Below are 16229 nucleotides of genomic sequence, written 5' to 3' on the forward strand. Positions count from 1 at the left end.
AAAGGGCGCATCTAGCCCAGCATCCCGTTCTCACAGTAGCCAAACTGATGCTGCAATGGGAAGCCTGAAAGTAGGACCCGAGCGCAACCGTACTTTCACCCCCTGAATCCTACAGCAAGTGGGATTCAGAGACATATTGCAGTGGAGATAGAAGATAGTCACCATGGCTAGTAACCGCTAATAGCCTTATCCTCCATGAATTTGTCTAATCCTTCTTTAAAGCCATCCAAGTTGGTGGCCATCACCACAAATTCCATACTTTTATGCACTGTGTGAAGAAGTGCTTCATTTTGTGTCCCGAATCTCCCAAGATTACAGCTTCACTGGAGGTCCTGGAGGCCCGGTATTAGGAGGAAAATGCCCACTTTCTTCAACACCATTCATCACTTTAGATGCTTCTATGATGTCTCCTCAGATACCCATTAAGGGACGCTCACAAGCAGGGCCTGTGCCAAACAGGGCAGTCTCCACCTGTGATTCAGCGGGTGTTCAGAGGCAGACTGCGTCTGACGGTGGGGGGAGAACAGAGCCTTTGTGGCCAGTAGTTCCAACCAAGAGAGGAAATGCCAGAAAGGTTGGTGATGACATAATGCGCGCACACACATTACATGGTTGCCATGTTTTTTACTCTTTAATAATGATATGATAAATACATTCGGACATTAGGCCTGTGGACAGAGGGCCTTTAAGACTCTGGGTGGGATGCAGGGGGGCTTCCCCCCTCTCCCCACTTATATAAATATTAGAAATCATTGTACAAAAGAACTGGATACCGTTATAATGCATCAGGGTGCATGTGAAATGCTATCTGTGAGTTTTGAGTGCTCCAGTAATCAGAGAGAAAGAAAATGAGGCACAGTGTTCACATTACAAAATCCCACCCGAGTTTAGGTACACCATCCCGGGCTTCAGTTGTGTCCCACCCCTCCCCACTCCCAAATCTCTCTCTCCCTAAAGCATAGGGAGCGGGGATGGGAGGCCTTCAACCCTCCAGATGGACTCAAACTCTCAATCAGCCCAGGCCATCATGGCCAATGGGCAGGGATATCGGAAGTTGTAGTTCAGTAATATAAAGATGGCCAGAGGCTCCACCTGTGACGTAGAGCCATGCTCTTCAACCTTAGGTCCCCAAATGTTGTTGAACTACAACTCCCATAATCCCTGACCATGGGTGAAAGGTGGCTGGGGCAGATGGGAGCTGCAATCCAGCCATATTGGGGGCCCAAGGCTGAAGAACTCTGGATTCAAAGTCTCCCTACAGCTCACACAGGAAACCTGTGGCTCTCTAGATACTGCTGGACTACTAGTCCCATCATCCTTGCTGCCTGGGGCTGATGAGAGCTGGGCTCCAGCAAGTCCCCCATTCCCGATCCACAGAGACAGAGAAATAAGGGAGACTGGCAGAGATGGGCTCCTACTAAAATATTTTCATCAGCAGACCAAAGAAAAAGGCACATAGAAGCTGTCAATCTGTAGCTTATGGCTGCTAAGGGAATGAAGTGGTAAGGGATGAAATGGGGGCAAGGGGATGCCTGGCCTCCAGCCACCTCCTTTCATAGCCCACTCTAGAATGAAAGTTTACATGCCTGTTTGTCTCCTTCTTTCAAGGGAAGAAATCTCACTGCAAATTAGTTTTCTGTTGGGATGGGTAACACAAGATCCCCTTAATTTTTCTGTGATTATGTTATTAGAAGCCCAGCAGTCTTCAACTGGAGATATACCACTTCAGAGTCTAGGTGGGGGCTTACTTGAAGGAATGCTGCTTGACCGCCAACCCCCATTGTACACAGAACAAAGTTTTCCCTCATGATATGCTGCTTTCTAGGTATACAGTCTGGAGAGTGGGGAACTGAGGGGCATTTGGTCACAAGGATCTCACTTGCAGCCCACGAAGCCGTTAAAAGCCTCCCATTGTGCTAGAGGAAAAAGACCACCTTTCATCCACTGAAAAACTGGGTCTCTTATTTCTGGTTGTGTTTCTGGGCAGGGGCATTGATAGGAGATGGCCCAGGGGTCCCCAAACCCCAGGCAGTGGGTCCCCTGTCCACATCCCCACCTTTAAAACTAAAAAAGAAAAGAAAAAAGCTTTGCTCATAGAGTAGCAGGTTACCAAGCTAACCAACTTAATTTCCCAGAAGTGTCTATCCGTATACATGTGTGTGGGGAAATTTGTGCCAATTTTCATCATGGGCCTGTGCAAAAGTCCTTTAAGTATCTGACCACACCCCCTTCCTCTATGCCACCTTGCCGTGCTATAGCACAAGCAGTGCTATTTTTCTAGAAAAAGAGGTGCCGGAACTCAACACGTTCTCTTAGAATGGCAATGGTGCCCATCTGAGAGGTGCTGGAACTGAGTTCTGGTAAGTTCTGGCTGAAAAAAAAAGCCCTGATATCAAGTAACCACAGAAAAATCACAGGGGTTTCTTGCCTTGGGGTGGAGCAGTTTTCCTTGTAGAAGCAGAAATACGGCATTCAGAGGGTGCATCTGTAAACCAAATAGGGATGGGAAAATCTGCCACTTTTGGTTCTCTTGGGTTCTCATTCCCTGCCTCTACCACGTTGCAAATTCATTTTCACATCACATCAGTTTGCAAGTTTTTAGATTAAAGCCCCCATCAAAAATTCATCAGCATTTTAGTGCAGATTTATCCCAAGACACACATTTTGTACGCAGTTTCCCCTAATTACATATTTTTACAAAGTGATTTATTGAGTTACATTTCAAAGGGTGGAGAGAGATTCCCAGTTATCAGCAGCACCTCTCCTGTCATTGATGAGAAACATCAGCCAATCATTTCAGAGCATTATAAAGTGTTGGTCTTCACTAAAGATGGTTATCTCAAACAATGGGTAGAAAGCATGTTATAACCATCCACTGCCACATGTTGCAAGCCAAGCACTTTAAGTTCTTATGTCCCACCTTCCATGTGACAAGTTATTTTGACTAATATTTGTGTTTATATTTGCAACAGACAGGTGCTGTTATCCTGCATTGTATGGTGAAACCTCTAGCTGCATTTTCAAAGCAGGCTCTGGGTTTTTAAAAGATCATGACCCAGCCTTAGCTTTTCTCTGACATTCCACTGAATTACTAGGATCAGAGAACGTCCCCTTTGCAGCCTCATTTTACATGCCACTCATCCAGAGAAAATAAGATCTCCTTCTCTGGATACTCTGCAGTGGGATAAACATGCAGTTTCCTGCCCTTAATCAACCTCTGAACATAACATGAGAGCTTTTCCTGTTAAAGAAGAAGAAGGGGGGAAGGGGGTAAAAGATAAAAAAAAAATAACATCTCAGCTCATGAAAGTGAACTTTACTTTGGAGAGAAGGTTAGGGAGGCAAACATAATGTCCTTGAAATTTCCTCCAACGAGGCTCCGTCCACGAAAACAGGATAACACCACTTCCGCTGTCACAACCCCTGAGATGAAATCGGAGATGAAGCAGGCGAGAGGAGGGGGACTAGAGAGGCTCACGTGGGGAGGCAAAGAGGGGGCTCCTCTGCATGGATCTGAGGCAAGATTGAGTGGGAAGGGGGAGAGGCATCAGGGACGGAGATTCACTGGTGGTGGGGAAGAGAGTGAGAGAGGGGGGAGCTGTGGGGGAGGGGGAGGGTGGGGGTGGAGAACCAACAGGTGTTCTTGCCTGCGATTTTACTTCAGGGCATCCAGGTGAGTGCAGACCTGTTGGAACACGTCGTCCACTGAGCCTTCGGCATTAAGCTGAGGAGAGAAGGAAGATGCATTTAGCAATTTGGCCCCCGGGGCAGCCAAAGCCTTGCCGCTAGTGCAAAACACTATCATCACACTTTGAGCAAAATGAAAACCTTAACACACACACACACCTCCCATCCCTCAGCTGACAGCCATCGCCAGCAATTCTAAGCCATTCTACTATGCACCCACCTTAATTTTGTGATGGTAAAAATTGTTTTAAACTGTTTTCCGTATTGCTTTTTAATGTTTAACCTTAGGGTGGAGGGCAGGTAAATAATAAAGCAGAGCCCACCAACCCGCTTTGATTTTTTTTGCATCCTGGTCACGGCAAGAACCCTTTAAAAATAAAACCACTTGATGCATTTGTATAGACTACAAGTAGAAAACACCTGTGCGCCCTCCAGATGTTGCTGGACGCTGACTCCCACCAACCCCCACTGCCATGGCCAATGGGCAGAGATGATAGGAACAGGAGTCCAACAATATCTGGAGGTGCTCCATCCCTGGCACAGAGAATTGTAGGAAGGGGTGTTTTGCCAGTGCACAGGACAGCATGTGTGCATCACTAAGTCTCCAGTACAGATTCATGTGCAACGTCTGTGTGTGTGCCCAAAAAGCAAAGGAAGCCAGCCACCAGGTGGGTCCATAAGAAAAGATCCAAAACCCACCGTCAGACAATACCTCTATCAGGGCCAACATTAAAAAGTCCCAAAATAGCAAGCAAGAATTCATGTCCTCCAGAACTCTTCATAAGGCTAGATGTGACATAGTGAAATGTGGGGAGGTGACAGACAAAGAAGAAAACTATTAAAAAATTAAATAAGGGAAATTGTCAGGGTGTCACAAGCAGGGCTGAACTGGGGCGAAGGACAAGAGGGTCCTTCCCCTCCCCATCAAGGAGACAGGTGGTCAGTTTCACTTGTCTAAGCAGCCTGTCCACGTCCTCAGAGGTAACAGGTTGAAGTTGATCCCATACAACCTAACTAGACAGAGCTCTGGCACTTTCCCACCCTGACCCTGCTGCCATGATGCAGTCTACTTCTTTCCAAATCTGAGCGATTTTATCTGCAAAAAACTTTGCAAAATCATTGCAAGAGATCTTGGGGTCCTCACCAGGCCCCGATGGTGGAGGTGGTTCTGTTAGATTGCAAACCATCTGAAAGAGTCTCCTGCTGCTGTTTCCTGCAGATGCAACAGAGGCAGCAAAGAAGGTCCTCTTTGTGTCACTATCACCACTTGGTAGGCTCAACGTTGAGCTCTAATCAGTGTCTGGTCCAATTGAGAATGTGTTTTCTGCCACAGGCGCTCTAGCTGTCTCAGCAATTGTTTCATTGTCCTCAGCTTCAGGGGAAACCACGGGGCTGTTCGGGCTCCATGCAATCGCTGGTTAACTTTGCATTCCAGCAGACCACCAGGGAATCAGCTAAAAAGCCATCAACATGGGATAATACATTCCATATTGCTTTCTGGAAGCCATTTGGATCCATTAAGTAGTGGGGGAGGACCATTTGAATTGGTCCCACCTCCCTGCAGAAGGGGTTACAGAGAAGGCTAGTTGTACCAGGTAGTGCTCCTGGTGTATCCAGGATAACATTTGTCACGACGCAAAGCAACTCAGGAAGGGAATCCTTGGTGCAGCCAGTGGCGGAGCTTCATGCTCCAGCACTGGGGGGCGGACAGCAGGCAGGGGAGGGGCTGCCGTGCATCCCGGGGGTGTGGCGTGCCGCCTGCAGGGGCATGGCACATGTCCTGGGGGTGTGGTGCGCCGCCTTCAGGGGCGTGGCACCCAGCGCAGGCGGGGAGGCAGCCATGATGGCACCTCGCCAGGATTGCGCTGCCGGGGGCGGTGCGCTCCCCCCGCACTCCTCTTCCTCTGCCAGTGGGTGCAGCAGGGAGGTAGGTCCACCAATAGGAATGATGTACTGCTCCTATTGCCCAGTTTCTAGACATGCACTCAGAAAACTGGGTCTCCCTAATAGGACACCTGATGATAACTAATGACTTCCTAAAAATCACTGCAAACCACCACCACCACCCTCACATGCTCTGGGCTGCTGTGCATAAGAAAAATCTGGTAGACAAGAAGGAGCAAGAGCACCTGCCAGGTCAACTCCTCCATCCATGTTCAAATTATGGATGGCAGTGGTCTTATGAATCTTTGACCTGGCATTGCACAGCACCACCTTAAGGTCATGTGGGACACCCTTGTTGATACCTGCATCCTTCTGGTCAGGACCAGACCTGGAGGTAGGGATACTCTTCAGATAATGACTAAACTTGGGCAGTGGGGCTGCGTGTTTCCTCTGAACAGTATGGTACTAGTTGAAGAAGTCCAGCTTTTGTCCTTGCTTTTTAAAATTTAAAGTTTCTAGCCCTTAAGGATGCAAAAGTAAGCTTCAACACTTGAAATGGTTTACAGGTGTCTCAGAAGCCAGAGGAGGCTCTGAGCAGAATTTCCAATGGCCATGGGTTGACTGCCATGCTCTTTGCTTTTGTCCATGAAAACAAGAAGCAGAATTAAATAAATGGATCCATGTTACCTTGATTTGCATGATTTATACAGGTTGCAGCTTTGGGGGTAGGGAGGTGCATATGTGTAGAATTTCAATAATAATAATAATAATAATAATAATAATAATAATAATAATAATAATTATTATTATTTCTTTTTAGTAGAGAGCAAGCATAAGCCCCGGCTTCATGCTGCCCATGTGTCCTGGGTGCATAGTAAAAAAATGATATGCTGCTCAAGAGATCTGGATGCTGGATCAGCCGAAAGGCCCCTCTGGTCTATCATCCTGTTCTGACAGAGGCCAACAAAATCCCAACAAGAAGTCTGCAGGCAGGGCCAGAGTGCAACAGTGCTCTTCCCACCTCTGACTCCCATCAACTCGTGTTCAGAGGCATACTGCCTCTGTAGCCGTTGATAGCCTTATTCCCCATGAATTTGTCTAAGCCTCTTGTAAAGCCATTTCCCCAAAACTCTTTTAAAACAAAGTTTCTCCCTACTTCTCTCTCTCTCTCTCTCTCTCTCTCACACACACACACACACACACACTTTTAAAAGTAGCATCGGAGGACTCTAATTTTGATCAGAGTAGCAGCTTGAAAGGATATTTAGCCCCTTTAGGAATTTTTTTTTGGAGATTTTACCAGGACTTGTATATGGCTGGAAAAGAAGACTTAGAAAAAATTGAGGACTATCTAAGGAGAATAAACTACCAAAGATTCCAAAAGAAAAGAAGGATCAGTTGAATGCACCAGTTACAATGATGGAGGTACAATCAGCAATAGGACATTCCAAATTAGGCAAATTGCTAGGCCCAGATGAACTTACGGTGAAATATTATAAAAAAACTAAATGATCAGCTGGTGTTACCATTGAAGGATGTTATGAAGAATATAATGAATAAAAGAAAACTACCAAATTCATGTAAGGATGCCTACATTTCATTAATTCCAAAACAAGACACTGATCTACCTCTGGTTAAAAATTACAGGCCGATTTCACTACTGAACAATGATTATAAACTTTTTGCCAACATATTAGCAAATAAATTAAAAGATGTATTAAAAGGCATTATTCGTAAATGATCAAGCGGGTTTTCTTCCTGGTCAACAAATGAAAGATAATATAAGGAATATAATAGGTGTAATAGAATACTTGGAGACCAGGAATGATAAGCAAGCAGCATTGATGTTTATTGATGCAGAAAAGGCCTTTGACAATATTTCCTGGAATTTTATGAAAAAGAATTTAGAAATGATGGATGTAGGGCAATCCTTTCTTACAGGTCTAGGAGCTATATACTCCAAACAGAAAGCCATGCTGATTGTTAACAATGTTATAACTGAAAAAATGTGAAATTACAAAGGGAATGAGACAGAGATGTTCTCTGTCACCATTATTATTTATTACTGTTTTGGAAGCTCTGGTGAGAGCTGTAAGATCAGATGAAGGTGTAAAAGGAATCAGGGTGGGGCAGAAAGAATATAAATTGAAAGCCTTTACAGACAATTTAGTAATAACAGTAGAATATCCTTTATCCAGTGTACCAAAAGCACTGGAAAGAATTCAGGAATTTGGACAAGTAGCTGGTTTCAGACTTAATAAAGTAAAAATGAAAATGTTGATAAAAAAATATGACTGTACAATTGAAAGAAAAGTTTCAACAGAAATAAATCCCAAAGACCAAATATTTAGGGGTATGGTTAACTGCCAAAATTATATATTTAAGGACAATTACATACCTATGTGAAAAGAAATAAAGAGGGATTTGGAGGTGTGGGGAAGGATGAAATTATCATTTTGGGGAAGGATTCCTGCTGTGACAATAAATGTGCTACCGAAAATGTTGTTTTTATTTCAATCAATCCCTGTGGTGAGCAGGGTGGGACACTTCAGGGAATGGCAAAAAGTAGTATCTTGATTTATCTGGAAAGAGAAGAAGCCAAGAATAAAATATAAGTTTTTTATATATAACTTAAATATAAGAGGTGGCTTCTCCCTGCCAGATCTTATATTATAAGGTTTTCTGTCTTTGCTTGCTACAGGATTGGATATTGTTGAAAAATACGGATTTAATAGATCTGGAAAGTTATGACAACAATTTTGGGTGGCATGCATATTTATGGTATGAGAAAGTAAAAGCTGCCAAAGAATTCCTGAACCATATAATAAGAAAGTCAATACACAAGGTATGGAATAGATATAAAAATTTACTGGAATGGAAAACACCTTGGTGGCTCTCACCCTTGGAAGCGATTTCAGTTAAAAAGTTAAATATGAAAGGAAATTAGGCCACCTATAGGGATTTGTTAATGGAGCACAAGACCAGTTAAAATTGGGGGGGGGGAGGAAACCTGAAGACGTAAAAGAATTTATGACGGATTGGTTACAATACCACCAGGTAAACGATATTTTTAAGACAGATAAAAGAAATGGGTTTGATACAATAAGATCAAAGGTTTGAAATAGACCTGTTGCACAGTAATGTTGCACAGTATCGAAAATGTACAAATCATTGTTGGAATGGAATACAAAGGATGAGGAAGTTAAAGGTGTAATGATACATTGGGCTAGGGATTTTGGGTATAATATTGAAAAGAAATCTTGGGAGAAGCAATGGGGAGAAGAAATCAACTTCACTGCATGCTGTTCGTTGAAAGAAAATTATATGAAAATGATGTATCGTTGGTACCTTACACCAAGTAAAATTGCAAAGATATATAAAGTGAGTTTAAAATTATGTTGGAAATGTAAGGAGAAGGAAGGTACTTTTTACCATATGTGGTGGGCTTGTAATAAGGTAAAGGGGTTCTGGGAGATGATTTACAATGAATTAAAGAAAATGTTTAAAAAGACATTTGTTTAAAAAATGAGAGGCCTTTTTGTTAGGTACAGTAGGTAAAGAGATACCTAGAGAAGATAAGCGACTATTTATGTATACAACAACACCTGCGAGAGTATTGCTAGCCCACAATTGGAAAAAAGAAGAGGTACCTTTGAAAGAAGAATGGCAGATAAAACTGATGAACTATGCGGAGATGGCGAAATTGACAGGAAAGATCCGAAACCAGGAAGATCAAGTATTTGAAAAAAAGACTGGAATAATTTTTTACACTATCTAAAGGACCACTGTAAACATTTAAAATCACTGGCAGGAATGTAAAGATGCTCGTAATGTGAAATATATTATATGGTTTTTCTTAATGGAACAATTAGTAGTTGGATAATTTAAAAGCATGAAGATAATTTTGTATTATAGTAAGAACCCATGGAGGGAGGGAGGGAAGTCTGATGGTTCAAAGGAACCTTTTATTTATTTTTTATTTTTGGATATGTGAAATGGTTAATGTAAAGATATATAGAAATGTGAAAACTAATAAAAAATTAATTAAAGAAAAAGAAAAAGAAAGGATATTTAGCCCCTTCTTGCCTTGCACTGCTTTCCTCAAGCCTTCTAAATATTCAAAGTAGAAATATACGTTTACAAAAAAACCAGAAGCCTTCCTATTAGGTATAGTAGGTAGAGAAATACATAAGTAGGATAAAACACTGTTCTTATATGCAACAACTGCAGTGAGCATGTTATTACCCCAAAGATGGAAATAGGAAGATTTACCAACGAAAGAAGAGTGGCAGGTGAAATTACTGGACTACGCCGAATTGGCGAAACTGACGGGAAAATTTCGGAACCGTAAGGATCAGACTTTTCTGAAAGACTGGAATAAATTTATCTTATATTTGAAAGACAACCGTAAAGAACTAACATTGCTAGTAGGGTTACTGGAAGTTTTGCAAGGTTAAAATGATTATGATTTAAGAAATATAGGAAAATGCAGTATATAGAGAACAGGTTTGAAAGCCATTGGCCAGGGAGGAGGGAAGTCACGGGCTTATGAAGCAAAATGTTTTATTTATCTATCTTTGTTTATATGATGTCATGCATGAAAATATTTCTAAAACCAATAAAAAATATTTTTTAAAATAATATTCAAGGTGTTCTTATGTCACTTTCAAGTGTCATGGCTTCCTCCAAAGAATTCTGGGAAGTGTAGTTTGTTAACAGTTCAGGGGATTTCCAGCTCTGTGAGGGGGTTTTGAATCTGGCTTGTCCCTAAACTTGCCTGTTTGCATTTTATTTCATTCTCGTTGCTTTCTGTATAAAGCATCTAACAAATGTAATAAATAACACTAGTTTAGCAAGAAGTCCGACATCTCCTTGAGCTGCTCTTCTCAGGGAGGATTCCAGCTCAAGGCACCAAACGCAACCACAGCTCTCTGTGCCAAAGTGCTATGAATCTTGGGAGTCACCTTCCTCCCCGCCCAAGCACAGCTTCCTCTCCTCTCTGTCCACTTCTGCCCCTAAATCCTCACACTGTCTCCATCGGCCTGGCGCCCCCTCTTCCGTCCTGTGGGGCCTGTGGATTACTCACTGCCTTGCTATGCCAAGCATCTGGAGGCCTGGTAGACACTTCCTTTGGAGTTATGAATGAAGCTAGGACATCTTCAAGAGACACAGTGAGGCATCCCATGTTGTGACTGAACTCCCCCTCGCCCTCACTTTAAGATGAACCAGAACCTCACCGCCCCCTGCTGAAAGGAAGGGCTCCTCCAGAAAACCCGTTTATTCAGCATCCATCCTGATTGGCTTGCACAAAGCTTGCTCTATAGTTAGACAGAAAAAAACCCCTATCTATTGTTCATTCAGGATTATTTGTGCTCATGATGGCATCTGGCTTTCAATGCTGTTTGTACCTGCAGACATTTCGGGGTACACATTCTGCTTTGTTTCCCTACAGTGAATATCCTGCAACTTCCTGCTGAGATCCTGTAACTTTTCATAGCACAAATGGTCCAGTTCATTATTATTTTTTGTCCCACTTTTGTCATGCTGTAGGACAAGGGTGCCAGGTTCAAATAATGCAGCCACTTTGGGGAAAGCATTGCAGGACCACTGACAAAAGCAGAATGATGTGAGGACTGTCTAATATAAACCCGCTTGAATCCCCCTCACAAAATACTGAGAGTCTAGAGCAGGGATAGGCAAACTCCGGCCCTCCAGGTGTTTGGGACTACAATTCCCATCATCCCTCACCACTGGTCCTGTTAGCTAGGGATGATGGGAATTTTAGTCCCAAAATCTGGAAGGCCGGAGTTTGCCTACGCCTGATCTAGAAGTTTGCTAAGCCTAAGTAAGCGCAAACTGGGGCCCAGTTCAGGGGTTCCATATACCCATACCACCCCCCTCCCTTAAAAAGCTGCAACCTGCAAAAATGATGCAAATCAAGCCAGCTTGCATCCATTTTATTTAATTCTAGCTTCTGTCTTTCATGGGAAAGGGGAGTATTGTGGAACATGGAAAGCTCCCACCCTCCCTACCCCCGGCTACTGGAAATCCTGTACCAGGGAAAGCAAATTGGTGGCCAAGTTGCCCAAAGAGAGACAGAGAGAAACAGAGAGAAGCTCTGCTGTTTCTGAGCTAAAAAAAAAAGAAAATAAAAGAGAAAAAGACCCCATTGAAGCTCATGGTGCCTCCTCAAGCTGGAACTGTTGAACAAACATAGCATCTCACCCCCAGAATAATTATCTGGACAGACCAAGTTCAAAGAAACCGTGGGGTCACTCAGAGGAGAAGATGGTGAAATGCAAACAGGGGACACAGAAAGGGCTGAACTCCTCAATGCCTTCTTTCCCTCAGTCTTCTCCGATAAAGAAAACAATGCCCGACCTGAAGAATTTGGAGCAAATGATTCAGCAGAGGAAACACAGCCCAGAATAACTAAGGAGATAGTACAAGAATACTTGGCTAGTCTAGATGTATTCAAGTCTCCAGGGCCAGATGAACTGCATCCAAGAGTATTAAAAGAACTGGCAGATGTGATTTCAGAACCACCGGCAGTCATCTTTGAGAATTCCTGGAGAACAGGCGAAGTCCCGGCAGACTGGAGGAGGGCAAATGTTGTCCCTATTTTCAAAAAGGGGAAAAGAGAGGACCCAAATAATTACCGCCCAGTCAGTCTGACATCAATACCAGGGAAGATTCTGGAGCTGATCATTAAGCAAACAGTCTGTGAGCACCTAGAAAGGAATGCTGTGATCACCAATAGTCAGCATGGATTTCTGAAAAATAAGTCATGTCAAACTAACCTGATCTCGTTTTTTGACAGAATTACAAGCCTGGTAGATGAAGGGAACGCAGTGGATGTAGTCTACCTTGATTTCAGCAAGGCATTTGACAAGGTGCCCCATGATATTCTTGTAAAGAAGCTGGTAAAATGCGGTCTTGACTATGCTACCACTCAGTGGATTTGTAACTGGCTGACTGACCGAACCCAAAGGGTGCTCATCAATGGTTCCTCTTCATCCTGGAGAAGAGTGACTAGTGGGGTGCCACAGGGTTCTGTCTTGGGCCCGGTCTTATTCAACATCTTTATCAACGACTTGGATGATGGACTCAAGGGCATCCTGATCAAATTTGCAGATGACACCAAACTGGGAGGGGTGGCTAACACCCCAGAGGACAGGATCACACTTCAAAACGACCTTGACAGATTAGAGAACTGGGCCAAAACAAACAAGATGAATTTTAACAGGGAGAAATGTAAAGTATTGCACTTGGGCAAAAAAAATGAGAGGCACAAATACAAGATGGGTGACACCTGGCTTGAGAGCAGTACATGTGAAAAGGATCTAGGAGTCTTGGTTGACCACAAACTTGACATGAGCCAACAGTGTGACGCGGCAGCTAAAAAAGCCAATGCAATTCTGGGCCTCATCAATAGGAGTATAGCATCTAGATCAAGGGAAGTAATAGTGCCACTGTATTCTGCTCTGGTCAGACCTCACCTGGAGTACTGTGTCCAGTTCTGGGCACCACAGTTCAAGAAGGACACTGACAAACTGGAACGTGTCCAGAGGAGGGCAACCAAAATGGTCAAAGGCCTGGAAATGATGCCTTATGAGGAACGGCTAAGGGAGCTGGGCATGTTTAGCCTGGAGAAGAGGAGGTTAAGGGGTGATATGATAGCCATGTTCAAATATATAAAAGGATGTCACATAGAGGAGGGAGAAAGGCTGTTTTCTGCTGCTCCAGAGAAGCGGACACGGAGCAATGGATCCAAACTACAAGAAAGAAGATTCCACCTAAACATTAGGAAGAACTTCCTGACAGTGAGAGCTGTTCGACAGGGGAATTTGCTGCCAAGGAGTGTGGTGGAGTCTCCTTCTTTGGAGGTCTTTAAGCAGAGGCTTGACAACCATATGTCAGGAGTGCTCTGATGGTGTTTCCTGCTTGGCAGGGGGTTGGACTCGATGGCCCTTGTGGTCTCTTCCAACTCTATGATTCTATGATTCTATGATTCTATGATTCTATGATCACCCATGAGTGGAGTGGCCAACCTGGAGAAGTGGTGGCCATTTTGCAACACTTAGTTGCTTTCTGCTGTCCTGCATCCTATGTCTTTGGGAGCGGAGGGAGACAGATGGGCGGACGATGGGACTCACCTTACGGACAATGCCCCTTTTCTCATAGAAGGCAATGACAGGCTCTGTGGCCTTGTAGTACGTCTCCAGCCTCTTCTTGATTGTCTCCTCGTTGTCGTCGACTCGTCCGCTCGTCTCCCCGCGCTTCAGCAGGCGCTTCACCATTGTTTCCTTGCCAGCATCCACGTAGAGCAGCAATGTTGGGGGTGCGATCTGAGCAGGGAGGCAGCATGGAGGGGTCAGGGAGTTGGGAGGGGGAGAGGAAGAGAAGAAGGAAATGATAACTGCGCCGGCCTAAATTCTCCAGTCCCAGCCAGCACAGCAGCTAAGCAACATCTGGAAGGCCACAGGCTCCCCAGGGCCTGGTCTAACTCAAAGTTCCGTATGTGGTTCTCCACCCTCATTTAATCCTCACAACAACTTTGTAAGGTAGGTTGGGATGAGAGGCAATGACTGGCCCAAGTTCACGCCATGAGCTTCATGGTCGAGTGGGAATTTGAACCCTGGTCCTTCAGGTCACAGCCCAGAACACTGGAAATGGCTGGAGATTCAATCTGGGAGCTCCACCTGGGGAGAGTGGGGTTGGACCCCAAGCTGCTAGTCACCTTGTCCAGGATTTTTCAATCTGTGCTCAAGTCTTGTCTGCCCAGGCTTCTTGGAATGTGGAATAAACCAGCAGTTATTTGCCAAGCTTAGACCAGGCTAGGGGAACAATGCTGCCATCTTGTGCTGTCTCAGGGAATCCCAGTCAGGAAACTCTCAAAATAATACTGCTTCCAAACCACCACCACTGATGCACAAGAGGGAAGCTCACTTTCCCCGAATATACACACCACTGTGCACACTCTTGGGCTGGAAAACTGCATTGCAACGCCTGGAAAAGTGCAAAAGTTGAAGGATAGCTGCATTTCAGTTTGCATGTCATTTCAGAAAGTTCAAACCAGGTAGGTTCAAATCAAAATCCGTAGCAAATACCTCCCCACTGAATGTTTAGGGTTCCAACCAGAATAAAGGGTCTCTCTTTCCATCCACCCCACTCTGGCTGAGTCAATCATCCTCCGGTTCAGCCCTTCCCAAACTCATCCCACCCACTCCACTCTTACCTTCTTCTCAAACTCCTCGCCTTGCTTCACTTCCCGGGGGTAGCCGTCAATCAGGTAACCCTTGGAGCTGTCTGCCTTGGCCACCATGGCGTCCCTCAGCATGTCCAGGACGGTGTCCTGTGAGCAGAGAAGGGAAATGCCATGAGGTTAACACCACAGGAGCACTCTGCAAACTGTGGGGGCCTGTGATCAGGAGACCTAGAGGTGCCCCAGCAGTGGCTGGTACCCATTATGACTGGCAAAGCAGGAGGGCAACAGTAGGTGGCGCCAGAGTCAATGGCCTCTGAGGTCCCTTCCAACTTTATGATTCTGTGATTCATTTCAGTTGCATACAGACTTCCTTTCAATAAGAGGAGAGGACAAATGGGTTGGAGGGAACTCAAGTAAAAAAAATAAAGTGGCTTTATGCAAGTATTCTTTGAGGCAGCTCCCGTCATAAGGCATGGAGTTATTTCCAAGGGACCTTCTACTTCAACAGGTGGTGGAGCTGATATAAACACTGATATAGAGACCAAGGAATTATTGACTGTTCTTTAAATGGTTGCTGAGCTACCTATAGCTCAAACCTGGAAGGCCTTACACCTTATGGTGTAAAAATATTTCGCAATCAGCTACCACTGAGAAAATAACTCATAACTTAAAAGTGATAAATGGAACAGTAAAACTGGGCAAATTTTATGCAATATGGTGGCCACTTATCACAAGTGCTCGAATTGGAGAACAGCCTTTACGAAAGGTGTCATGGACTTTGAAGATGCCCAAACTCAGGACGAAAGGGGAAAATGTGCTAAGAGGAAGGCACATTTGGCAAACCCTCACCTTGATCAACTCCCACCCGGAAACCTATGTCTCCACTGAGGAACGACGTGTGGATCCAGTATTAGCCTCCAGTCACTTTAAGACCATGTTCATGGAAGACAATCTTACTCAGCTACGAGTGATCACCAAAGAAGAAGAATACTGTAATGCACTCTACGTGGGGCTACCTTTGAAGGTGACTTGAAAACTATAACTAATCCAGAGTGTGGCAGCTAGACTGGTGACTGTGAGTGGCTACTGGAACCATATAACACCTGTCCTAAAGTATCTACACTGGCTCCCAGTAGATTTCTGATCACAATTCAAAGTGTTGGTGCTGATCTTTAAAGCCCTAAAAGTCTTCGACCCTATATACCTGAAGGAATGTACACCATTGTTCAGCTCGGACGCTGAGATCTAGCTCCAAGGGCTTTCTGGCGGTTCCCTCACTGCGTTCTTGGTAGTGGCACCCGCCCTGTGGAATGCCCATCCATCAGATGTCGAGGAAATAAAGAACTACACAACTTTTAGAAGACATCTGAAAGCATCCCTGTATAAGGAAGTGTTTAAAGTTTGATGTTATATCATGTTTTTATATGTGTTGGAAGCTGCCCAGAGTGGC

At 44.4% G+C, this 16229-nt stretch overlaps 1 protein-coding gene across 3 annotated transcripts in view; it reads right to left on the reverse strand.

The window, feature by feature from the left end:
* Positions 1-609: 609 nt before the first annotated feature.
* The window catches only part of AK1 (adenylate kinase 1), a 57864-nt gene continuing 42244 nt past the window's right edge, over positions 610-16229 (reverse strand). For all 3 annotated transcript variants that reach the window (XM_028714678.2, XM_028714682.2, XM_028714681.2), the window contains 3 exons: positions 14810-14926; positions 13728-13919; positions 610-3724 (listed from right to left, as the gene is read on the reverse strand). In XM_028714678.2, coding sequence (XP_028570511.1) covers positions 3656-3724; positions 13728-13919; positions 14810-14926 — 378 coding nt within the window. In that variant the 3' untranslated portion in view covers positions 610-3655. The remainder of the gene's footprint in view (positions 3725-13727; positions 13920-14809; positions 14927-16229) is intronic.

This window comes from Podarcis muralis, chromosome Z, assembly GCF_964188315.1.
Source record: "Podarcis muralis chromosome Z, rPodMur119.hap1.1, whole genome shotgun sequence".
Classification (NCBI taxonomy): Eukaryota; Metazoa; Chordata; class Lepidosauria; order Squamata; family Lacertidae; genus Podarcis; species Podarcis muralis.